This window comes from Poromitra crassiceps, assembly GCF_964638095.1.
Source record: "Poromitra crassiceps genome assembly, chromosome: 8".
NCBI lineage: Eukaryota > Metazoa > Chordata > Actinopteri > Beryciformes > Melamphaidae > Poromitra > Poromitra crassiceps.
In genome coordinates this window covers 41337347-41363225 of record NC_139629.1, presented here as the reverse complement: position 1 = coordinate 41363225, position 25879 = coordinate 41337347, and the positions used below count along the sequence as shown (strand labels likewise).

The window sequence follows — 25879 nt, the reverse complement described above, 5'->3', positions numbered from 1 at the left end:
GTTGTTGCAGGCTGAGTGTGTTTTATCTGGCTGACTGATTTGATAAAGGGTCTTTTAAATTCAAATTCTCTATTTTCTCTCTCTCTCTCTCTCTCTCTCTCTCTCTCTCTCTCTCTCTCTCTCTCTCTCTCTCTCTCTCTTCCCAGAGTCTGTGAGGCTGGTGAATGGGACTAGTCTGTGCTCAGGCAGACTGGAGGTGAAGCATAACAAGTTGTGGTCCTCAGTGTGTGAAGCTGACTTTGACCAGCAGGATGCAGAGGTGGTCTGTAGGGAGCTTGGCTGTGGGGCTCCTTCAGTCCTCCAGGGGGCGCTCTATGGAGAAGTGGATGCTCCAACATGGACCAAAAAGTTCCAGTGTCAAGGCAATGAGTCTGTTCTCCTGGACTGTGGAAGCCCAGGCTCAGCTAGAAACACCTGCACACCGGGTAAAGCTGTTGGACTCACCTGCTCAGGTAGAAGAGGAGCTGCAGCTTGGGTTTGGCTTTATTTCTGTTCTAATCAAAGTGACTTTACTTCTTTTACTGATGACTCTCTTGTCTCTGTTCAGAGCCTGATGGTCTCAGGTTGGTGGGAGGAGCCAGCCGCTGTGCTGGTGGACTGGAGATGAAACGCCATGCAGACTGGAGACCAGTGGATGACAGTGTGTTGACCTCTGTCTGGAACCTGAAGTCAGCAGCTGTAGTGTGCAGACAGCTGGACTGTGGCTCTGCTGTTTCCACAGAAAGGATATGGTATTCCTCAGCAACATCTGTATGGAGGATCAGTTCTTCCTGTCTTCACTCTGGGTCTACGCTGAGCGAGTGTGTATCAACATGGTTTGACTCTGACTCTTCTCTTTCCAGCCTGAAGGTCACCTGCTCAGGTAACACCGTCAATGACATCAACTATGAGACTGTTTCCAGTCTCGTCTGTCTGTCTGTCTGTCTGTCTGTCTGTCTGTCTTCCTCTCAGTTTAATTAAATGCATGTTGTCAAATCAGCACACTATATCAGTTACAGATCAACATTTTCACATTAAAATCCCCTCACACTTAAAATGACATAGATTTAACATGTAACATACATGTGATACAAATATCAAAATATAATAATATAATAATTATTATTATTATATAATACTCAACAATGATAAAACATAAAGAGGTGATTAATAATGAATGAAATTAAAGTGTAACAAATCATCTAGGATTTCCAGGCTATGAGTGATGGAGGAGCCATTGGGCTCTATCTTCCCAAAAGCGCTAATTTAGCGTTTGCGCTCGTTTAACGCCGTGCGCAATGCAAATTGGGGGCGGACACAAGCGCATGCCTGTGATAATTGTACTGGGCATTGGCTGCCCCATGCCAAAGCAGGCGTTTCAGCGCTAAAATGTGGGATTGATGGCATTACCCTATCGTCAGCAGCGCGCAATTACTTTGCGCTAAGAGCTTTGAAAAGGACCTCTTACGCGCAAATACCTCTCTGCACTGGGTGCGGTGCACGGAGATTACGGCTGCGCTCCCAGCGCAGAGAGGTATTTGCGCAGTGGAAAGTGGAATTCCTTTTGGATATGTCATTACGCACAGCCTTGCCACGCCAAGACATCAAATTATGCTGCTAAAATTGGGTAATAGCAGATAATTCAGTGAGGCAATCAACTATAACTCACTGAGAAACTTTTATCACATTGCAAAGAGGGAAATGAATTGAGAAAACTTGTTGGACAATGGACATAAGCTATTTACCTTCATAAGCCGGAGGGTCATTGGCACCACAGACGATCTGTCAATAAGCTCCCTCTGTCCTCGCACGAGTGAGTACACTCTATTACGCATGGAGAGAATTACAGCATATTGCATTCCTCGGGCAAACAGCCATTGCGAGACGGGAATCTGATTGGTTTTGATTGACGTAATACCCATCCTTGCCTGGCCACGCCTGTGAATAATTCTGGTAGTTAAGACCGCCCAAATCCCGTTTGCGCAGGCATATGGGGGCAGATGATTTTGGCATGGCTCTAATTTGCGCTTGCGACAGGTGCCGTGAACATTTCCGCATCCCGGCCGAGAATTGCATCCCCAACATATTTCGGGGCTCTTTTAACTTAGAAATCAGGGAAGTCACGTCTACCAGACAATTATATCACTTTTAAACAGATACATGTCTGTATAAATCATTACAAGTATGCTCCCGTGAGGTGGGGATGCTTTTCTATGCTGCTCGGCGCGGGAGCAAAACTCGGCAGAACACCTGGCGGACGGTGCAAGGCTGTTTGGGCTGTTTGTATGTTTTCTCCCAAGAGGAGACAGATTTTCTCTGCATGTGACACTTAATGTAATCTTGGTATTCTAGGGAAATATCTCTCTCTAATACCTCTCTCTCTCTCTTGATGCTCTCTCTATCTCCAGAGTCTGTGAGGCTGGTGAATGGGACCAATCTGTGCTCAGGCAGGCTGGAGGTGAAGTATAACCAGTCGTGGTCCTCAGTGTGTGACGCAGACTTTGACCAGCAGGATGCAGAGGTGGTCTGTAGGGAGCTTGGCTGTGGGGCTCCTTCAGTCCTCCAGGGAGCGCTTTATGGAGAAGTGGAGGAGGCCCTAATGTGGACCAAAGAGTTCCAGTGTGAAGGGAATGAGTCTGCCCTCCTGGACTGTGGAAGCCCAGGCTCAGCTAGAAACACCTGCTCATCTGGCAAAGCCGTTGCACTCACCTGCTCAGGTAGAAGAGGAGCTGCAGCTTGGATTAGGCTTCATTTCTGTTTTAATCACAATGACTACTTCTGTTACTAATGACTATCTTGTCTCTGTTCAGCTGATGACATCAGGCTGGTGGGAGGAGCTAGCCGCTGTGCTGGTGAACTGGAGATGAAACATGATGGAGACTGGAGACCATTGGGTGGCTGGGACCAGACGTCACTAGCTGTAGTGTGCAGGCAGCTCGACTGTGGCTCTGTTGTCTCCACGGTACAGAGAGAGAATTCATCAGAAAGAGCTGAATGGAGGATGGCTTTTCGCTGTGATGGGTCTGAGTCTGCTCTGAGGGAGTGTGCAGAAAAGACGGGTTCTTATAATAGCTCTTCAGGCCTGGAGCTGATCTGCTCAGGTAACCCTGAGCACCAAGTCGTCATCATCTATCTGTTTACAGATCTGCGGTTCCAGCCAATCACCTCCCTCTCTGTTTACAGATCTGCTGTTCCAGCCAGTCATCTCCCTCTCTGTTTACAGATCTGCTGTTGCACACAATAATCTCCCTCTCTGTTTACAGATCTGCTGTTCCAGCCAAACATCTCCCTCTCTTTTATGGACAGGGACTTCGAGGCCCAGCTGCAGGGGGTTCAGGTGTTCAGGGGCTACAGCTTCACCATCAGCTGCTCCATCCAGCCACAGTATCCAGGAGGCTCCTTCCACCTCATCTTCACCTCCTCCAATACAGCACACACCCAGACCCAGCCAGCTGTCAATCACTCTGCCCTCCACACAGCAGACAACCACACCGAGCCAGCTGTCAATCACTCTGCCCTCAACACAGCAGACAACCACACCCAGCCAGCTGTCAATCACTCTGCCCTCAACACAGCAGACAACCACACCCAGCCAGCTGTCAATCACTCTGCCCTCAACACAGCAGACAACCACACCCAGCCAGCTGTCAATCACTCTGCTCTCAACACAGCAGACAACCACACCCAGCCAGCTGTCAATCACTCTGCCCTCAACACAGCAGACAACCACACCCAGCCAGCTGTCAATCACTCTGCCCTACACACAGCAGACAACCACACCCAGCCAGCTGTCAATCACTCTGCCCTACACACAGCAGACTTTTACACCCAGCCAGCTGTCAATCACTCTGCCCACTTCCTGTTTCCTGCTGCAGACTACGCCCACCAAGGGATCTACAGATGTGTTTATCGCCTCTCTGTTTTCTCTCATAACTTCTCCTCTGAGAGCCAGTCCCTCTCTCTCACTGTCTCAGGTAAGCTGAGGGGGAAGCTGAAGCTGAATCCAACAGGAATATGTGACTATATATGTGATATGTGTTAACAATCCATTTGATTGATTTGAAACGGACTCTCTGCAGATATGTGGCTTTTTAATATTTGAGAGTGAATCAAGCAGAGATGTTAATGTGACCTTCACTTAGTGTTTTTAAGGGTCTTAGAGCAACATGAACTTTATCTGCGATGGGAGCTGTTGTTCTCATGATGTCAACTGATCTGGTGTGATGATTCTGAATGTGTTGCAGGTTATCCAACAGATGTCACTATCAGACTCGCTTTCATGCTGCCGCTGATTGTCGTGGTGTTGCTCGTCACTGGCCTCTGCCTCTACTTCAAGGTACTGAACATCTTTATTCAAACATCTCCTCATATTGAAACAACAGGAACAGTTGATTTCCAATCAGAGTTGGCGACAGAGACAAATTCGTGGGTGGGCATTCAATCTGATGGAGCGGGCATGATTTCACAGCTATTACGCCACCAGAGGACACGCAGTATTAGAGCAAACAAATGCATTGCTGCCTCTGTAGGTAGACTATACTTTTTTTGCTAGAAGAGAGATGTGATCCAGTAACAGAGGCGGCTCTTGTCATGTCTCTCCAGGCCTCCAGGAGGCAGATGCCAGGAAGAAAGAAAGACATTGAGCGCGTTTATTATAACGTTGGTCGTGCCGGTGCTGAAGCTGGGCTGGATTATTATAACCTTGGTGACTCCGGCGCTGAAGGCGGGCCACATTATGAGTACCTGGGTGTGTCCAGTGCTGACGGAAGAGAGGAGGACATCGAGCTGGATAGCCTTGGCGGTTCCAATGCTGAAGAGGGGCCGGGTGAAGAGGCAGGAGCCCAGGGAACAGAGTAGGATCTCCTAGCAGCTCAACTCGCATCCTTTCAGCCTAAAGATCTGAGGATGGAAAGCTTCGTTCTCTGTCTAAATCTCTGTACAATAGATCATGATGTGCTTTAGATTGATTTAGATGTGTAAGCTTAGTGTTGTGATGTTTTGTGAAGCTTCAGTCAGTAGACTTGGGGAGGAAAGGCAAACTCGATGATTGTTTGTACTACTACTGACTGGCTGTGACTGTCCCAACCTCTGACCACGTTAACACACAGGAGAGCAGAGCGAAGATGAGAGATGCTCTGTTGGTGTTGGTCTCACCCAGGATAAGACTGTCAGCTAAATGCAAAACACATCTGCACCATTGATTTGTATATTGCTTTATTTTGTTCCTATTGGGCATTGGACATTTTTCAATCGTCACTAACCACTTAACTTCTGCAAATGTTTTAATTGATTTATATATTATCTTTTTGTACTTCTCTTAATTGATTGGTTTTTATATCTTGCATATTTTATTAGCTGTATAAAGCTGTTTATTTGGTTGTTTCCTTTTAAAGCTGCAGTAGGCAGTTTTAAACATCAATGGAATTTTAATCATAGCAACATAGTAAAGAGAATTACCCTTGTGTGTGTACTGTGATTGGCTTATGTTATACTGTACCTAACCCTGATTGTTTTTTTTTTTTGTCATACGTACAAAATGATGGTAGAATAATATTGTCTACTTCACGTTTAAGTTGTATCTTTTATTATTATTTTATATCTGTTTTTATATGCATTATTGTTTTCTCAGAGTTTAAAGGAACACGGCAACATTTTGGGACATTCACATATTCCCCATAGTAAGATGAGAAGATGCTCTCTCTCTCTCTCTCTCTCTCTCTCTCTCTCTCTCTCTCTCTCTCTCTCTCTCTCTCTCTCTCTCTCTCTCTCTCTCTCTCTATATATATATATATATATATATATATATATATATATATATATGAAGCACATTGAGTTTCCATGCAGTTTATTGTGCTAAGCTCATAGTTTGTTAACTTTCAGACAACAAAAAACTGAGTTCGGACCAGACAATATTGCTTAGTCTTTTATTGATTAAAAGAATGCGGTCAACAGTGCAAACAGTATACAGATAAAATGCAGCAGATTTAGACATTTTGTAATAAAGGCCAGCTAGTCAGTGGTTAGACAAATACCAACAGGGCAGAAACAATGTGGGTCCGGTGAAGCTTCCCCTGTCAGGTGAAAAGAAGCGGCTGGCTACTGCCCATGTCTCGGAGGAAGCATGGAGCCAGTTTCGGCTCTCCCCAGATTGGCAGAGGGTGGGGGGGAATATATATATATATATATATTAATTGCCAGCATCTAGACTAGGTTTAACTTTTGACATCAAAATGACTATTCATGATTCTAGTCAGAGGACATATCGCCATCTGCTGACCAGAAGAGGGAACTGAATGAGCAACAAAAATGAACTCTATGGCCATTGTTACAAAAACATCTTCAGACAAACCAACACCTATAGAAGCTGTCCACCATTTTAGTCTGGAGTCACAAACTGCCAAGTACTGTACTTTGTGTATTTCACCTCTGTCAGATATGGACGTTAGAGTTATTGTTTGTTACAATTGTTTGTTTAATTCCCCATGGCCCCACAAGAGGGGTTACAAACTACAGAACACAAAATACATAATGTAAAAATGTTCTGTTGCATTTGAGAAGGCCATCAAGCTAATGACTGAGAACATGAGACAAACAAATAAAAAATACAACTAAAACATTTCAAGAGCAAATAGAAGTACAAACCCTGGTGGTGCGCCTCCTGTGAACACACAAATAACCCATTGTCAGTAATGAAATCTAGTTTGACTTTGCTTTTCTTGGATTATTTTAACTCTGTCTTATTAATGCAGTACATATAGTAATGAAACAAACAATAGTTTATACTGTGTGGATGTAGCCAGTATGGGATGAGCGAGTAGGCACCATTGTAGAAGTTAACTCATTGTGCTCCTGTGTCTCAACATGGAGTCTAAATACTGTGCCACAAAAAAGAGAAATCAATCAATCAATCAACTTTTATTATCAGACACAAGGTCCATAGAAAAACACATAGGCTACATGAACAACACTTAAAGGTCCCATTCCATGCAAAAGCTGTTTTTACTTGTAAATGCATATATACTGCTGTCATCCCTCCCTGTAATGAGTGGTCACACCCTCAGAACTGCCAGAGTTGGATTTGTCCCTATCCAGCTTCCCCCTGCAGTCTCCTTCAAGCCACGCCCCTTACACTCTGTTCCCCCAGACGTCACAAACCAAGTGCAAGGTTTTCTTTCCTGGAGAAATGTTTCATTTTGTTCATTGGATGCTGGTTTAGAGTAACTGTAGGATTATTTGCCTTTGTAGACCATTTAGCTGTGTGAATGAGCTCGCAAATGAGTCCTAGCATGTTACTTGATGCCTTTGTATTAAGTTTCATTTTCTTTCACTTGTTAATTGATTTTTACAGCAAAGGATTAAAATCCTGTACATTTACATTTTATATATATCTATATCTATATCTATCTATATATCTATATCTATATCTATATCTATATCTATCTATATATATATATATTATATATAAAATAAAGACTTAAAGACGACCACCCGTGTGCTCCAGTGCTCTCCTGTTTGATGCTGCATGTGTTCCTGACCTGTGAGCACCGGTCCTCAACTTCTGAACTGGTTTAGCGCGTGAACTCTCTCAAGTTTATGATTTTTGCGGGGGTACGGTGGTGCAGTGGTAAGCGCTGTCGCCTCACAGCTCGAAGGTCCTGGGTTCAATTCCCACCTGGGACGCTGTGAACGCTGAAGGAATGCGTGCCCGTCCGCATGTCCTCGAGTGCCCACCGCCCGGGTGGGGTCGTCAAAAGGGCCTTTCTGTGTGGAGTTTGCATGTTCTCCCCATGCCTCCCGGGGGTTTCCTTCATATAGGAACCCCTTCACCAAAACATGCAATATCCTGGTTGCTGATGTGGTGCCTCCTCTGGTGGTGAAGGGCGCCTGTTCGGAGGGAGGGGAACTCGTTGGAATAGCGTGATCCTCCCATGTGCTATGTCCTACCGGTGAAGCTTCCGCTGTCAGGTGAAAAGAAGCGGCTGGCTAACTGCCCATGTCTCGGAGGAAGCATGGAGCCAGTTTCGGCTCTCCCCAGATCGGCAGAGGGTGGAGCAGCAACCAGGATAAATATAAATTAGCACTAATGGGGGATAAAAATGGGATAAAAAATCGGGGGTTAAAAAAAAAAAAAAGTTTATGATTTTTGGTCCATATTGCCCAGCCCTATTCCAGACACATGATGAGGGGTGGAACTCCCCTCAGGCCTGCCCCAAGTAGAGGAGGAGGGACGCATACAAGACATGAAGACTATTCAGCAGCTTAAGGGGCTATTTAAGCTACCTCCAGGATGCTGGATATAGCTAGCACTATGACTACTGTACTTTCCCCTTTGTCTCTCCTTAGTTACAGTGGCCTCAGTCTTTACTGTTTACTAGCCTGGGTAAACCCAGCCCCCACGTGACCTGCTCTCAGAGTTCCCAGTCACTACGTGACTCGTGAGCAGGGTAAGCCTGAGAGCAGGTCACTGGGGGCTGGGTTTACCCAGGCTAACTGTTTACATCATCCTCATACACACAATCCCTTACAGAAAAAACATATGAGGTTCACATGTGTCCACATGTGAACCCCATGTGTCCACATGTGGTGAACATGTGGACAGATGTTAAATTTCACATGTGAAAACATGTGAAACACATGTGAACCCCATGGGAATTGTGTGGTTTTGGAACATTTTCACATGTTTAACGTGTTTTCCACATGTGGAAAACAACATTTACATGGGTTTCACACATGTAAACACATTATGTAAACACATTTTCACATGTTTTCACACATGTGAAAATGTTCCAAAACCACACGCTTCCCATGGACAAAGCACATGTTCAACATGTGTTCCACATGTTTTCACATGTGAAATTTAACACATGCAATTCACATGTGCAAAATCACATGTGAATTGCATGTGTTTTTTTCTGTAAGGGATGTGTCACACAGCTTCACTCAAACACATTACTGATTATTTTCCAAACTAATTTCTATCTACTCCAATGTCCAAAGTGACATAGGATGGATTACTTTCCAACTGATGTCTCTCTACTCTCCACAGATTAGACCTGGAAATTAAACTGATTCTGTTTAATATCCAACTAATTTCTATCTATTGTCCGCAGATTAGACATGTTATGTAGTAGTCTCTCAACAACAATTTCCCTTTATAATTGTTAGAATTTTCCTAAGGGTCCTAAGGGCAGATAGGCTGTAAGTGGTCTTAATTAAAGGCATCTAATAACTATTTCCAATCATTTCGAGGGTACAGTACACCACCAAAACCAGTTTTATGCTCAGTTCAGATTTAATATTTGGTTGGTATACGCGAGTGCAGATATGAAGCACTCCACATTTCACAATCTTTGTCATTAATTAATGTGACATGACATGATCAACAAAAGAGAAACATGCAAACATTTCTACTTGATACAGTTGAGACAGATAAACCTTTTGGAAATGCTGTCACCTCACTATCAGCAGACGTAAAAGTAAGTCTGATTTTGACTTTACAAGACATTTAAGATCTTGATTTTTTTTCCAATTGTTTCTGGCATTTATTCACTTGTTTATTTTCCAGCAGCACTTTTCCTTCGAGCTCAAACTGCAGGGCCCTCCAGTTGAGCACATTGCCTGGGGTGAAGTTCAGATCCTCCACGTAGCGCACGATCTCACAGGATGACAGGACGTAGTCCCACATGTGGACATCAGACATCATGCCGTTGAAAGACTGGCTAATGTCAAACGCCCCACCATAGGAATCTTGCTCCTGTGGACATTGCAGAAAGAGTCAGATATTGAGTTACATAAGATTATTGTGCAATATTTTGTATATTAAAGACTTTAGAGTCAGTCAGAGTAAACTCATAACTTAGTATTCGTATAAGAAGACTATCAACTTTAGTGGCTAATAATTTCACCTGTCCTAAGATAATGATAGGTTTTCCTTTGATGTTTGTTCCGGAGCTGGAGAATTTCCTGGCACTGGGCTTTCCATCCAGCCACAGCTGTCCCAGTCCAGACTCAGAGTCCCAGCTGCCACAAATAGAGTGCCATGTGTTCAGCTGGTACTCCTGCCCTCCCATGTACGAATCAATGTTCCTGGCGCTGAGCGACATCTGATCAGCGGTTTTCTTGAACAGCAGGAAGTCATTGAAGGAAGCCTCCGTGGCCAGGGAGAACAGAACGTGGTTTCTGCTCAGGTCTGTAAAGGCCCTGTCGGCATACAAATAAATTCCCATGCATTAAGCCTTTCACAATCAGGAAGAATAGTGGGTTCCATTATGTGCATACTGTATAACACTCTGTAATACTCTATAATACTGTATAACACTCTTGTACAGTGTCATTTGAACTAGGCTTGCCTTTCCTGGTATACTAGTGCAGTGGTTTTCAAAGTGCAAAACAAAAGACGGAGAAATTGATATTTTTTGTTTTTGCTTCCACTGAAATGTTTTATGGTCAGTCATGATTCAGATGGAGAAAATGAATCGGGAACTCTCTTCCAGGACAAGAAACGTCACATGACTGTTCAGCTCTATGGGGAAGGTCTATAAATGCTCAATTAAAAGATGTATTTGTAATTCCATTTTTAAATTGACTGTTTAATAGGTGATTTTGAAAATCCGTTTTCAAATTTAACTATTTATTGATGGATTAATTCTTCATTTGCGAATTCGTTTTGAAATTACTCTTTTTAAATGTACAATTAGATAATGATTAATGAAACATTTCATTACATTTCAAATGACTCTGTGGGTCCTCCATAAAGGACACCTTCCTGCCATTCTGTGGAACGGGTTACCAATAACAATGCACATTAAATTGATTGATTGATTGCGTTGTTAGCTTCAAGTCCTCTTTGAAAAAATGGCTGAGTGGCCCTCTCCCCTCTTAAATGATTACCGTATGGATTAGATTGTTGTAGTTTTATATCGTATATTGTGGTCTTATTGTCTAATAATGTATGTTTAGAAGCTGGCTGCGCGCACAGACACACACCCACACACACACACACACACACACACACACACAATAAAGAATTTCAACCAATCAATCAACATGTTTATAGCACCTGAGACAGACAGTTACAGCGCTGAATTCCTCTCTTGATGTTTCCAGCTTCACATGAGCTGTCTTGGTGTTTTGCGGGAAGGTGAACATTTTCCCTGAAAGATCTAAACCAACATAGAGTTTCAAAATCAGAATCTAAAATGATAATGCAAATTATACATGAACTAGAAGTGCACTCAGAGTGCAGACCTCACCACTATGGGCAGTATACAGTATGGTGATTTATAGAGATACATTTCATCTGACTATTTTGTACACTAGGCATCTCATGCTCGATTCTTGAAACAGTCATTGCCCACATTGCCAAATTTATAGATAGATAGATAGATAGATAGATAGATAGATAGATAGATAGATAGATAGATAGATAGATAGATAGATAGATAGATACTGTAGATAGATAGATTGATAGATTGATAAATTGATAGAATGATGAAGTAATTGATTGATTTAACCCTAACCCAGATCCTCCTGGACCTGGACCAAGATGATTGCCACAATGCCTATGACATCATCAGTGCCTATGGCATCATCAGTGATGTCACAAGATGATTTTGGCTCTTATGACATCACTGATGACATCATCAGTCTTATGACATCACTGTCACAATGCCTATGACACCATCAGTGGGACAAGGATTTAAACAGAGAACAGACAGAGAATTAAACATTGCCCACTTGCTCCCTTTTAAGATTAGCATTCAAGACTTGAATGCTAAGATCCCCCAAAATCTATAAATCCCCCCTATCTGAAGAACATAAGGGGGGAATTCCCCCCCAGTTTGCAAAGTGAATTTTAAGCCGTGCACGTAATGCCATACATTGCAAAGCTTGCAAATCTAACATTTATTTCAGTCCATTAAATAAATAAGCTGTGCAGTACCTTCAGGAGCTGCAGCACATGCTGTCACCATCACCAGTAGAATTAGGAACTTCATCTAATGCAAAAACAACACATCATTTAGATACACAAGGGAAAATGCTCAGATTAAATAAAATGCATTAGGTTTTACTACTACATTATTACTACTACTACCGTTTCACATGAATTTAGTGAATTTGCTTTTACTGCTGAAAAACCACAAAAAGTACATCTAAGATACAGTGGACATGTCTTGAGCTTGCCTTGTGGTCTGTGCAAGTTTCAGGATGTTGTGTGCAACAATAAGGCTTTTCACACTGCTATCACGGCTATCTAAGCCCTGGGCTAAGAGTAGGGCTAAGATAGCCCCAGGCTAACTTAGCCCCATTTCACACTGGCAACTTTTAGCCCTGTGTTTAGATGGAAAGTCAGGGTATGCCCATAAGGTTTAAATTAAATTAGGCATAGTTTGGTTGCTAAGAAATTGACATATGTCCGTTTGCAAGATGTGCATCTATATTTCTCATTCTCTCCCCACCTCCTCCCTCCCCCTGCTCTCTTCTCCCCCACACCCCCCCCCCCCCCTTCCCCTCTCCTGCTCTCTCCTCTTGCTCCTTCCCCACCTCCTATACCCTCCAACATCTCCCATTCCCTCCTCACCCCATCACTCTCTCACATTCCCCCTGCTCTTCTCCCTTCTCCTGCTCTCTCCTCTGCTCTCTCTTCATTTCTATATTTTCTATATTATCAATTGTTCAAATGTTATCTTTATTCTGTATATTCTTGTTACTGTTGTGTCAGCTCGAATCAGCTAGACATACTTTCTGTGAAGCCCTCTGAGACATGCTTGTGAATTAGGGCTATATAAATAAACTTGACTTGACTTGACTTGATAACCGTGCTGCAGAGCAGGGCCAGCTAGCCGGGGCTGAAGTCAGGGTTAGCCCACTTTGGAGTGGGCCAGGATTGTGCAAGTGTGAAAGCTTTCTTACAGCCCGTTCACACCATACGCCGAAGCAACGCTCAACCTACGCTGAACCTACGCTGAACCCACAAGTTTCATTTCGGCGTCCTTGTTAACGGGCGAAGCCGTTCACACCAGCTGCGTGCGTGCCTTGCTCAAGGCACGCTCAAGCAATCGTTCAGGATTCAGTCCTATTTTTTCCAAGCATGACACGTGAAGCGTGAAGCTGCCAGACTTGAAGTCAATGGGAGTTGTGGACGGGCTCAAGGCGTGCCGAGCGAGGCGCTGCGGAAAAGAGAAGGATTCTTGTCTGACCGGTTAAGCGTCAGCTCAGCTTGAGCCTGCCCCAAGCTTCAGTTCTGTTTATGTTAAGCGCCAGGTGTGAACAAAGGCTTAGCCCCAGGCTAAGAGACTGACTTAGGGGCACTTTACACGAGGACGGTTTCCTATGGAATTATTTTATCGTTAGTGCCTCCCTTTTAGACGGCGACGGCGAATTTGGGCTTAGGAAACGACACATTTTGAAACCACCTTCCAGAGTGAAATTCTTGGTGATGCTTCCCGCTGAGCGCTCCATGTAATCGCTTGAGACGGCTCATTTCAGGAACTCTGACGTGTGCGCGATTACGCCATAGCCGTGCGCGAGTTGGCAACCATTTTCAAAATAAAACATCAGTATGAATGAAGTTTGGCAACATTCAAAATTAAGCTACACTGCGGCCAACTTCAGTTACATGTTCATAACGTTACTGCTGCGAGGAGCCGATGTCTGTACCCGGTCGGCATTTAACGTTAGTTACAAAAGCACGTCGACAGTGTTTTCTCACTGCCAGTAGCCTACAGTGGGGTTTGACAGATAGCTAGTCCGACCGGTGTCAGCACAGTCAGCGCTGCCGGTCCTCGCTGCTCGTTAAAGATTTCCAATAGGTGTTATTCTGATAAACTGGTCACATATATGTTACGTTCTCACCCGACAAATATTAAAACTTTAAAACAGTTTTTTTTTTTTTTTTTTTTTTGAAAACAGCTTTTTGGCAAGTCTAAATTACTGCGGTAGGCGTACTCTACTTCTGTGTTTAAAACCGGAAAGACGATTACGAAATGACGTCATGCAGAAGCGTCCTTGTATGGGCAAAGAATAAGGTGATCACACTGCCACCTAGCGACCTGGCATATACATTACGGCGTTTTAAAAATTCAACAACGCTCATGTAAACAGGGAGAAGGTGTGAAGGAAAAGGTGTGAAGGAAACGCTATTGTGTCGTTTCTTCCAGAAACTGTCCTCGTGTAAAGGGCCCCTTAATCCCGGATAAGTGTAGTGTGAAAAGCCCTATTGCAGGGATTGACTTGCTTTGCCTGGCTGGGGTCGGTTTGCAAAATGACAGGAGGCCAGGGGCCAGTTATTAAACAAACATTAACAATATATTTCTTTCTGTAGTGGATTGTAGGTTTTTAGGGTGTCAGTCGGAGTTTAGTCTGACAATTTTGTGCACACAGGATAGTTAGGTTAAGTGAAGTTAGTGAAGTACATATAAGTGCCTGGTTGGTGAGTAGGCGGCAGGCAAAACTTGATAATTTAGCTGGAGCTCAGTCAAACTTTATTTAACATTAGTTTTCATTGTGAATTAGAAAATGGTCGGGGGGCCACTTGGCAACCTATCGCGGGCCGCATCTGGCCCCCGGGCCGCAAGTTGAGTATCACTGCCATATTGCATGAGATGGTGAGATATGTTCTCCTCCCTGTGTGGGGGCGATTTTGTGTGTTTCCTTCCTTCAGATTTCTGAGTCAGATACACACAGACGACACTTTAATATCACAAAAAAAGCCACATCAACAACAAACACTGCAAATTAGCTTATTTTCTTCTCCTCCTTCGTCCACTTATTTTTAAATATATATACATAATCACATTATTTGACATGATATAAACGTTACCTGTCTCTTCGCTGTTGGAATCATAACACTGGATATTGCTAAACAGCGTCTGATATTGGGAAGTAAACATTATGTTTAAAGTGCACATTGAACCTTCACCAAGGTTTTGTAATGTAGCAAAACTCTTTAAATCTGGACATACCGTAGGCTACAGTAACGCTGCTGAATGCACACTTACTGTGCACATATTTGAGCAGAATAGCTGATAATACTCGGGAGTGGCATATTTCGTTGTGGGGAGGCACAGGATTGACATTGCTGGGATTTCTGTTTCAGACATATAATTAGACCCTGACTCTACTTGATGTGCAGAAGACGGTTGTTCTACGTGAAAATGTTGTTTATATGTTTCTGGATCCATTTCCTTGACACAATGGAGCCAAGGTGACTCAATGAGGAGTTATGTTTATCTTGCTTTCTGTAACTTTCTTGAGATTGTTCTGGATTACATTTGTCCCTATATGTCCTATAGGCCTACCTGTTTTCTGGCCTTAGTCCTGGATAAAATAAAATTATGTAAAATAATGTCATTATGTACAATATATATTAAAAAGGAAGTGGAAGAAGAAAAGAAGCTAAGTTGCAGTCTAAAATATATAGCCTACTGTACATATAATTGTTGGAGTGCTGTTGTTGATGTCATGTGGTTTTTTGTGAGCTGCTGTGTCAGCCTGATTACTGATAAGCATCGCCTGTGACTGACTCAGATGATTTGACACTAAGCACACTGAAGAAGGGCATCTGGCCCGAACGTTTGTGCAGCCAATACAATTTAAATAGCCAATCAAACTTATTGGAGTGCTGTCCTGGAGTCATTCCTTCATGACGCATAATTCATTTGCAAAATAAATTTGAGGCCCTGTGCTCTAGAAACATTTAGTCATATAAAATACACTCTAATCATTTTCTGAATTGGGGTGTAAATATTATACTATAATATATAATATAATATAATATAATATAATATAATATAATATAATATAATATAATATAATAAAAGCTATTTATACCCGCTATTTATACCTGGGTGCAAATAGCATCTGCCTTATTATTAATTTACACCTAATCCCTAGGCCAACTCGCACGCTTCTGGCAGGTGACACTCTTTCACTCTGCCCAAACAATTCTCACAACAATTAACACTGATTGAGGTCACCACATGTTTATATCTGATGCCTGGAGTTGGTCCTTTCTGGGGATCTACCCCATCCCTGCTCCCACTCCTCTTCAAGTGAACACTGACTATAGGCAACAAAAATAATCAATCAATCAATAGAACAATAATCTTTCCTGTAGCGATGCATAAAAACAGATGGCAGGTGAGCAGTGTTGGGCAAGTTACTTTCAAAATGTAATATACTACATATTACTAGTTACTCTCATTTGAAAGTAATAAGTTACTTTACCATATTACTGTCTGTGTAGAGTAACTTGTTACTTATTACACTACTTTTGCATTACTTTCCCCAAAATAACAGCAGCAGCAGAATGACATCGCCGCCCCGGAACCATCCTGAAAAATAATTTCAACCCTTTTGAAGTCAGTGTAAACAATCCAAAATTCTAAATGTTATTCTTTTCCTTTGTTATTGTCATCTATAGTGGTTATTTGTATAAAAACACAATTTGATGATTGTATCTTTTTTTAAATTTGTGCTTTGATTTAATAAAATGTAACTCCATTTGTAACTTGAGTTACTTGACAAAGTAACTGGTATAATATTACTGAAAGTAATAAGTTATATTACTGAGTTACTGCTAAAAGTAATATATTACATGTAATATGTTACTTTTGTAATGAGTTACCCCCAACACTGCAGGTGAGAAGTATTTAAAATCTTACCTTTGCTCTGATGAGAGTTGATCTAATGAGGTTAGACTAACAGCAGCAGGTAGCAGATTGTCATGGAAGAGGAAACACAGACTTTATATACTGTTTTGTCTGTGTACTTTGGGTTCAAGAACTGGCAATCTGTCATCTTCTAATTATGACAGTACCAACAGAAGTCTTTAAAATAATCCATAATCTGTTGCCACAAGGTATCAATGAATTATTTTAAGACAGTCGCGTTACTGCCTTGAGTAAATACAGTTACATCAAATGATTTAGAATTACATACAAGGATGAACTGCTAATGTTGACTGATGCTACCCTGTGGCTTGGCTGCTTTGGCAAGATATGCTTTCCATGTGCTACTGACCAGGATGACCAGGATGATGTTCCTGGAACAACTCTTACTTGGGGAAATCAGATGGTGCTAATCCTTAGAAGTTAATGTCATGACAAATAAGCATACAGTCCAGAGGGATTTGTTCAACAATTAAAGAATTAGCCTACACCCGGTGGCGCCACTGACAGACGAGATGGAGGCGATGACTGAAGAGACTGTGGTGTCAGACTGCATCGCAAACGAAGTCTTGGCCTACGCTGGCACATCAGAGAGATGAAGGTGGACCCACTACTGTCCCCCCTGCTGCAGATCCAGGAACTGCTGTTTCATGTCAATCACACCAACTACAGCTATGCTGCAACCCTTGGTGCATCAAATATATTCCTAAAGTAGTCTGGGGCCAAAAACCTCGTTCTGTGTCTTCCGGCTATGGGCGGAACGTATAGGAACCAATAAGTGCTTCAAAGATGTAATGTTATGGATCCTGCAAGTTTCTTCAAGTACTTCTTTGAATACTTAGTTTGGTATGTCCATGCTTCTTATTTTTTCTCTAACTCGTAGCGACTGCCGAGGTTAGGCTGCCTACTGCAGCATTTCTATGGGGGAACGAAAACACTGCGGACCGGAACACAGGACCGGAACACGGGGCGGGTCATCCTGCCTGTAGTAAAGGGTACCAGGCTCTTCTCCACGGGAAGAACCTTGTGACGCGAGGTTATTTCTAAAGAGGAAAATATACACACAATGCATCCCCCCCCCTTTTTTTTATGGCTGCAGGTTTTGAATTTTAGAATGGGAATATTCTAGTCTCAGCTTTCAAAATGCCCCTCAATGAATTTCCTTAGACATACTTTGTCTGCATACTTTACACTGCATATAGAGACTTGCTCCCTTGGTTTATTGTATGTTACGTTTCGGTCATTGCGACCTTCATCATCATCACCTTCATCAGAATGAGGGAGAGAGTCATTCTGATGAAGGTCGTCATGACCGAAACATAACAGACAATAAAGCAACTGGGAGCAAGTCTATATTATGCAGTGTGCTGACTCTACTTATATCTTTGAAAAAAGTATTTACTTAAAATGTGTCACCATAGCAATTAAGCGTCTTGATATTCATCTCTCTGCAGGGCTCAGTGGGTTCTTTTTAGTTCAGCTGAAAGCGGCTTCCAGGATGTGGAGGCATTTGATATTTTCTTATCTTCACACCAATTGAGAAGCGTGTTGTTTATCTTCATGTTTGGATGGTGTTTCAAGATTCAAGATTCAAGATTCAAGATTTTTATTCTCACTCCATGGTACAAGTATCACGTGTGAAATTCTTGTGCTGTGGACTCCGTTTACAACATAGTACAAATATAACAGGGCATATGAGTGCAAAAACAGCAAGAGACACAACAACAATAAGGCAGTATAGTGATAAGACAAGTCAAAGAAAGTGGCATATTCACTGCACATAGGTGCACATGTCGTGTGCATACTTTAGACGTGCTTAAACATTTTAAATTCGACGTATTTGACATACAGGTGCAAATAGCATGTACCTTATTAAACATACAATTAAACATTAGACATACGTAATGGTAGCAGCTACAGTATGGTACAGTACGGCTACTACACTATTTGTGTATGTTAAGGAGTCTCGTGGCCTGCGCAGTGGTGTAGTCCCGGCAGAACGCGTGGGAACGGCGTTCCCATACTTCTCCAAGCAGTGTTTTGTGTGTGTCAACGTGTGTGTGTATGGGAGCCAATAAAACGAGTGAATCTGGACAAAGTTGTCATTCGTCTATATTTAAGGTGGGCTGAATGATTCACATGGCATCAACTCGTGAGTCGTGGCTTGAAGGAAGAAGGAAACGTTCCACCTTAAATTTAAGGTGGGCTGAATGATTCACATGGTATCAACTCTGGCTTGAAGGAAGAGGGAAACACTCCACCGGTCCACCTTAACTAGCTAGTAGTGGCATTTTAAGCATCAAAATGTTTTTTTTCTCCCAGTACCTGACGAGATAACAAGTAAAGATGAAAAGGCAGCCAAACATCCTTTCATTTTTCGGACCAGTTGCGAAAAAGGTACGTTTACAATCATTTAGAAACAATGTTAAAAGCTGTTTTGGCACCAGGCAGGCACACGCCCCCTGGGCCAAATCAGCTACACACGGAAGCACACCGGTCCGGTTTCTCAGTTTCTGCACATGCGCAAGCGGTGTACATTTTACTATGGAGTGCACGTTACATTACCGAGATTTATTTTCAATTAACGCTAATCAAAAGTTAGCGTTAATCACCAGATTGCAATTTGCAACGCCAGAATTCGCCACAAAATGGTAAGTTACTTGCTAAAAATGCCAGCCGCCGTGCCAAATGATCAATTATGCAGCCTTGTGCAACTTGCGTGATGCTTGAGACTTGTTTAGCTTAGCTGTTTGTGATAACTGACTCTGTCATGGGCTACTTCTGCAGTGTCTAGAGGACACAATAAATTATGTGTGTGTGTCAGTGTAGTGTGTGTGCGTGCGGGGGGACCTGTGCGTGTGCTGGGGGAGGGGGGTGTTCCGCAAATAGGTGCGTTCCCTCACTTCTCAAGATAGCACTACACCTCTGGGCCTGCGGGCAGTGGCGTGCCTGACCAAGCTGGTGCCCTAGGCAAGATTTTTGCTGGTGCCCCCCCCCCCCAAAGAAAATATAATAAAAATTATATCGCAGCTAATTCCACCACAAATACTTAAACAGTCACACAAACGGATGTCATGTCACTGCTAAAACTACACAAACTGACGTCATGTCACTGCTAAAACTACACAAACTGACGTCATGTCACTGCTAAAACTACACAAACTGACGTCATGTCACTGCTAAAACTACACAAACTGACGTCATGTCACTGCTAAAACTACACAAACTGACGTCATGTCACTGCTAAAACTACACAAACTGACGTCATGTCACTGCTAAAACTGCTGCCTGCAGTGCAGGCTCAGAATCGCCCTTCCCCCACTCTGGGAAAAAGCTCCGAGCAGGTAGAAGGGGGCGCGGCCGCGCAGGGGGTGCACTTTGAGAGCAAAATTAAGAGGCTAGATCTATAAAGAACTACAGACATCATGTTAGATTAATATCCTCTTTAACTGTGCTGTTGCTTTAAAATGATACAAAAAATAAATGTCTCCCCATATAATATAATTTATATTCTGCATACAGGTCACATGGCAGAATACTGCTCAATTAAATAGAATGGCCCATCTACACAAACATCACTTACAGGGTAGTTACTTACCCATTCACTTCAATAGAACTGTCCCCAAAGTCTAGCCCCAAACTAGCCCCAATGCAAAATCTGAATGTTGTGAGTTATCTTTCTTCCTTCTATAGCACACAGAGAGGAAGCAAACTGTTGCATTTCTGATCAAAACTGTCACATTAAAACATCAATGACAGATGAATTGATCTGGGGGCCGGGGCTATTTTTCCTTTTTTTTTGGGGGGGGGGGATACTGAGGCCATGACCTCGGTGTCCTCAATGGTAGCTACGGGCCTGGCTGCAGCCCATGCAGGCAGCCAGAAAGCCAGAATTTGAAAAATTATTTCACTATTATTTAAAGACTTAAGACCTTGTTGTGCTTATTTTTTGTCTACTATTGCAAAATAATAGTAGGCCTATTATCATGAAAAAGTATTTGTAAAAAAAAAAAAAAAAAAAAAAAAAAAACATTTTTTTTTTTTTTTTACCCTCTCTGGCGCCCCTAACGGCTCAAGCGCCCTTAGCATTTGCCTAGTTCGCCTAATGGACGGCACGCCACTGCCTGCGGGAAGAAACTGTTCCTCAAGCGATTTGTGCATGCTTTTGGAACCCTGTATCTCCTCCCTGAGGGTAACAGGGAGAACAGGCTGTTGTGGGGATGGTTTGTGTCTTTGATGATCTTCAGGGACCTCCTGAGGCACCGCTGTTTATACAGTTCATGCAGTTCTGGCAACTCACATCCTGTTACGTGCTGGGCCGCGCATCTCACTCTCCGTAGCGCCCTGCGGTCCATGGTGGTACAGTTCCCGTACCAGGTGGTGAAGCAGCCAGTCAGCAGGCTTTCAATGGTGCCTCTGTAGAAGTCCCTAAGGATTTCTGTCCTTAGCCCAAATTTCTTCAGGCGCCTGAGTCCGTGTATTCGCTGTTGGGCCTTTTTGACAACCGTGGCGGTGTGACCGGCCCACGTCAGGTCCTGGTCGATGTTGACTCCCAGGTACTTGAAGCTGTCCACCCTTTCCACCACTGTGCCGTTGATGGTGATTGGGAGGTGTGCGCCCCCCCCCCCTCCTGTAGTCTACAATGATCTCCTTGGTCTTGGAGACGTTCAGAGAGAGGTGGTTGTCCTGGCACCATTGTTCCAGGGCCCCCACCTCTTCTCTGTAGGCCGTCTCGTCGCCCCCCGAGATCAGCCCCACGACTGCTGTGTCGTCTGCAAACTTCACGATGGTGTTCGAAGTTTGAGTCGCCACGCAGTCGTGGGTGTAGAGGTCGTACCAGAAGGGGCTGGAGACGCACCCCTGGGGCGCTCCTATGCTGATGGTCAGTGGGGAGGAGGTGAGGTTGCCCACCCTCACCACCTGGCGGCGGTCTGTCAGGAAATCCAGGATCCAGTCACACATTGCTGTGTTTAGTCCCAGGTCCTTGAGCTTGCGTACCAGCCTGGAGGGTACTATGGTGTTGAATGCTGAGCTGTAGTCCACGAACAGCATTCTTACATAGGTGTCCTTCCCCTCCAGGTTGGACAGGGCGGTGTGGAGCACGTGTGCTACTGCGTCCGCTGTGCTCCTGTTGGGGCGGTATGCGAATTGTAGCGGGTCGTGGTCCGGGGGGAGTGTGGGGCGGATCTTTGATATGACCAGCTTTTCAAAGCACTTGCTGGCTATTGGCGTGAGGGCTATTGGGCGCCAGTCATTGAGGCTGGTCACTTTCTGCTGCTTGGGAATGGGGATGATTGTCGCTGCTTTGAAGCAGGAGGGAACTCGTCGGAGGGAGAGAGACTGGTTGAAAATGTCTGTGAATACACCTGTCAGCTGGTGGGCGCAGGCCTTGAGGACCCGCCCGGGGATGCCGTCCGGGCCGGCCGCCTTGCGTGGGTTGATACGCAGGAACGACCGGCGCACCTCACCCTCAGTGAGGGTGAGAGGGCGGTCTGGGTCTGTGGGGGGTGGGAGGTGGGGGGGTTTGGTGGTTAGGTGGGAATGGGAGGGGGTGGGGGTGCTGAGGGGTGGGGGGAGGAGGGCAGTGGGGGTGGTAGGGGGGGAGAGGAGGAGGGGTGGTGGGGGGGCGGAGAGGGGGAGGGGTGATGGGGGGGGAGGTGGCAGGGGGGGAGGAGAGGAGGGGAGGGGTGATGGGGGGAGAGAGGTGGCGGAGAGGGGGAGGGGTGATGGGGGGGGAAAGGTGGCAGGGGAGGGAGGAGAGGAGGGGAGGGGTGATGGGGGGAGAGAGGTGGCAGGGGGGGAGGGGGGGAGGGGGGGTGGTGGGGGGGTGGTGGGGGGGAGGAGAGAGGGGGCGGTGATGGGGGGGAGGGGAGGAGGAGGGGTGGGGGGGGGGGTGATGGGGGGAGGAGAGGAGGAGAGGGGTGGGAGAGGAGGGGGGGAGGAGGGGAGGCGCTCTGGCAGAGGGGTCGAACCTAGCGTAGAACGCGTTGAGTTCGTCCGGTAGGGTGGGTGACGTGCTGGGGTTCTGTCGTTTCGCCTCTTTGAAGTCTGTGGCAGCATGGAGTCCTCTCCACAGGTGTCTGGGGTTGTTAGTGTCCAATTTTGACTCCAGCTGCCTTCCATAATCTCTCCGTGCTTTTTTTATAGCGGTCCGGAGGGCATATTGCCTGCTTGTATTGTTCTGGTGTACCAGAGCTGAAGGCGGTGGTCCTGGCGTGAAGGGCAGCCCTGACATCACTGTTGACCCAGGGCTTTTGGTTTGGCATGATTTTGATTCTCTTTGTGGGGACTATGTCGTCGGTACACTTCCTTATGAAGCATGACACCGTCTCTGCATATTCACCCAGGTCTCCTGCAGCTTTGAACTCTTCCCATACTACGGTGTCAAAGCAATCCCTCAGGATGTCGTCTGATTGGTCTGACCAGCAGTGGGCGGTTCGGAATGCTGGGGGCTGTTTTTTTAGTTTTTGTTGATACCTGGGAATGAGTAGGATGGAGGCGTGGTCCGATTTGCCGAAGGGGGGGCGGGGTACGGCCTTGTAGCCATGGCGGATATTTGAGTAACATTCGTCCAGTGTGTTTCTGCCTCGGGTGGGGAAGTGAATGTGCTGGTGGAGCGTGGGCATTCTTCCTCTCAGGTTTGCCCTGTTGAAATCTCCAGCCACCACCAGGGCCATTTCTGGTTGTCTTATCTCTTGTGCGCTGATTGCACGTTGCAACTCTTTCAGTGCGACAGTGACGCTCACCTGTGGAGGTATGTACACACAGAGATGGGCAGTATTTTAAATACATGTATTTAAAATACGGATTTCAAATACATTTGTGTATTTTGTCATTTGTATTTGGCTGGACTGAGAAAAATAAGATGTAATTTGTATCAAAATACTTTCAGACCTTGTATTTTGTGTATTTTAAATACATAAAATACATTTTAATTTCATTTTATTCTCAAATTGACACATTTTAAACATTGACACAGGTTTAAAAAAAACGCAATGTGAGATGTCACTTCTACTCCGCCTCTGATTGGCTTACCCTCAGAACAATCTCAACCACAAATCAGAGGGTGAGACTAGTACTGAAACCTCGTGTTGGTGGAAATTCCCCCAGAGATAAAGTACTAAATGTGATGGTTAGATAAGCCTATTGCATGCTAAGACAAACACTGCCCTATCTGCCAATCAAACTTTACTGCATGCAAAACATCATATTAGAGAGACACAACTAATATAAAAAAAAACACCTCCGTACCCAACTCAGCTCTACAAAATGGATAAATAAATATACTGTTACAAAGCTGACAACCTCCCTGTTTCCATACATTAGCCACAGGATTAAGTTCCCCTCACCATGAATACCATACTGCGGCACCATGGTTACATGTTCCTGAAAAGTAACCTTTTGTGGTGGAATAAATAATGTTGCTGTATTTCTATGTGTGCAGCTTGTTAAATAAAGACTATATGTGACAATTTACTGACATGGTGGATGTGAAGTTGTTTATAGGGGACCTACTATCATAACATAACTCTCATAACAGATCTTTGGCTAAACATGGTCAAAGCTCCAAAACGTGAGGTTACTGTAATGTGTAGAAATGCTACCTGTAACTCAAAAGCCCTCACATAAGGCAATTAACAGCTGAAGTGAAGGAGAAATAAGTTGTGCTGAAAAACAACTGAAATGGAAGAAGTGTAGTGTGTTAGAGGGTACACAAAGGAGAATACTGTCACAGAGGACTAAAGAGATGGTTTACCATCTAAATAAACCAGAAAATGTCACAGTTGAAAAGCTGGAATCAGATAATTAGGACATTTTTCCTTAAAGAAATGGCTCAAAATGATTAATAGATCGTCAAAATAGGAAATTAATGTATTCCAGGTGCAAAAGGCTGGAATTCCCGGCTTCTCCGGGTGCTTAGAGCACACCAGCATGATCTGGCACCAAATCCAGTCAGCTAGGTGTGAGAAGAGAGACCTGCATGTAGTATTCTTGGACCTGGCTAATGCTTTCGGGTCAGTGCCGCATAGTCTGTTATGGGAGGCCTTTGATTTCTTTAGAGTGCCAGGTAGTATAAAGAGCTTAGTTAAAGCCTACTTCTTAGATATTCAACTCTGCTTTACCACAGCAGAGTACACTACAGCTTGGCAGCAGCTGGAGATAGGCATTATGGCAGGGTGTACAATTTCCCCATTAGCTTTTACCATGGCAATGGAGATCATTATTAGGGCTTCAAAATGGGTAGTGGGTGGAGAAAGGCTGCAGGGAGGGCTGCGGCTCCCTCCAATTAGGGCATACATGGATGACATGACGACTATGACGTCAACCGCTCCATGTACTAGCAGATTGTTGGATAAGTTAAATAGTAATCTGCAGTGGGCTAGAATGAAAGTGAAGCCAAGTAAGTCCAGGAGTATTTCAATCATTAAAGGGAGGGTAGTAGGTAAGAAGTTTGTTATAAATGATGAGGTGGTGCCTACAATGTTAGAGAAACCAGTCAAGAGTTTGGGAAGATGGTATGATGCAAGTCTCAGTGATAAGGGACAGTTTGAGGAGGTGAGGCAGGAAATGATTCAAGGTATTTCAAGTATAGACAAGTCAGGGCTCCCAGGAAAGTTAAAGTTGTGGTGTTTGCAGTTTGGATTGTTGCCTCGTTTGATGTGGCCACTGACAGTGTATGAGGTTCCCCTTTCAAAGGTAGAAAAGCTAGAAAGGATGATTAACTGATTCATTAGAAAATGGCTCGGAGTCCCACGCTGCCTAAGCAGTGTAGCCTTATATGGGAAAGGCATATTGGAATTGCCATTATCTAGCCTGACAGAGGAGTTCAAGTGTGCTAAGGTTAGACTGGAAATTACTCTGACTCAGTCAAAGGATCCAGTGGTTAGGAGTGTAGCGCCCACAGTTAAAACAGGGAGGAAGTGGAACCCAAAGGAGGCAGTACAGCAAGCACAGTCAGCTCTTAGACACAGGGATATCATAGGTCAGGTGCAGCATGGGCGTGGAGGCTTAGGGTTGTGCATAGGGAAACCTGTGTGGAACAAGGCATCAGTAATAGAAAAGAGGAAGATGGTAGTTGAAGAAGTACATAGGCAAGAGGAGGCAGTAAGATGTACTAAGGCAGTGTCGCAGGCAAAGCAAGGGCAGTGGGTGAACTGGGAGAGTGTAGAGAAGAGAAAGTTGAAGTGGAGAGAGTTGTGGAGCATGGAGGCCAGCAGAATTAGATTTAT

General features: G+C 44.2%; 2 protein-coding genes across 2 annotated transcripts in view; one reads left to right on the top strand and one right to left on the bottom strand.

Annotated features, from left to right (window-relative positions):
* Nucleotides 1-9252: 9252 nt before the first annotated feature.
* On the bottom strand, nt 9253-16700 carry LOC310781402 (C-reactive protein-like). The gene is made up of 5 exons (XM_083642024.1): nt 16644-16700; nt 11921-11975; nt 11039-11141; nt 9885-10179; nt 9253-9733 (listed from the first exon to the last, which is right to left on the bottom strand). The coding sequence occupies exons 2-5, from the start codon at nt 11973-11975 to the stop codon at nt 9485-9487; spliced, it is 702 nt and encodes a 233-aa protein (XP_083498150.1). The 5' UTR covers nt 16644-16700; the 3' UTR covers nt 9253-9484.
* Nucleotides 16701-22506: 5806 nt separating this feature from the next.
* The window catches only part of LOC310780720 (uncharacterized protein), a gene marked incomplete at both ends in the record, with an annotated part of 166718 nt that continues 163345 nt past the window's right edge, over nt 22507-25879 (top strand). The window contains one exon of the mRNA XM_083641230.1: nt 22507-22542. Within this exon, the coding sequence (XP_083497356.1) occupies nt 22507-22542 (36 nt within the window). The remainder of the gene's footprint in view (nt 22543-25879) is intronic.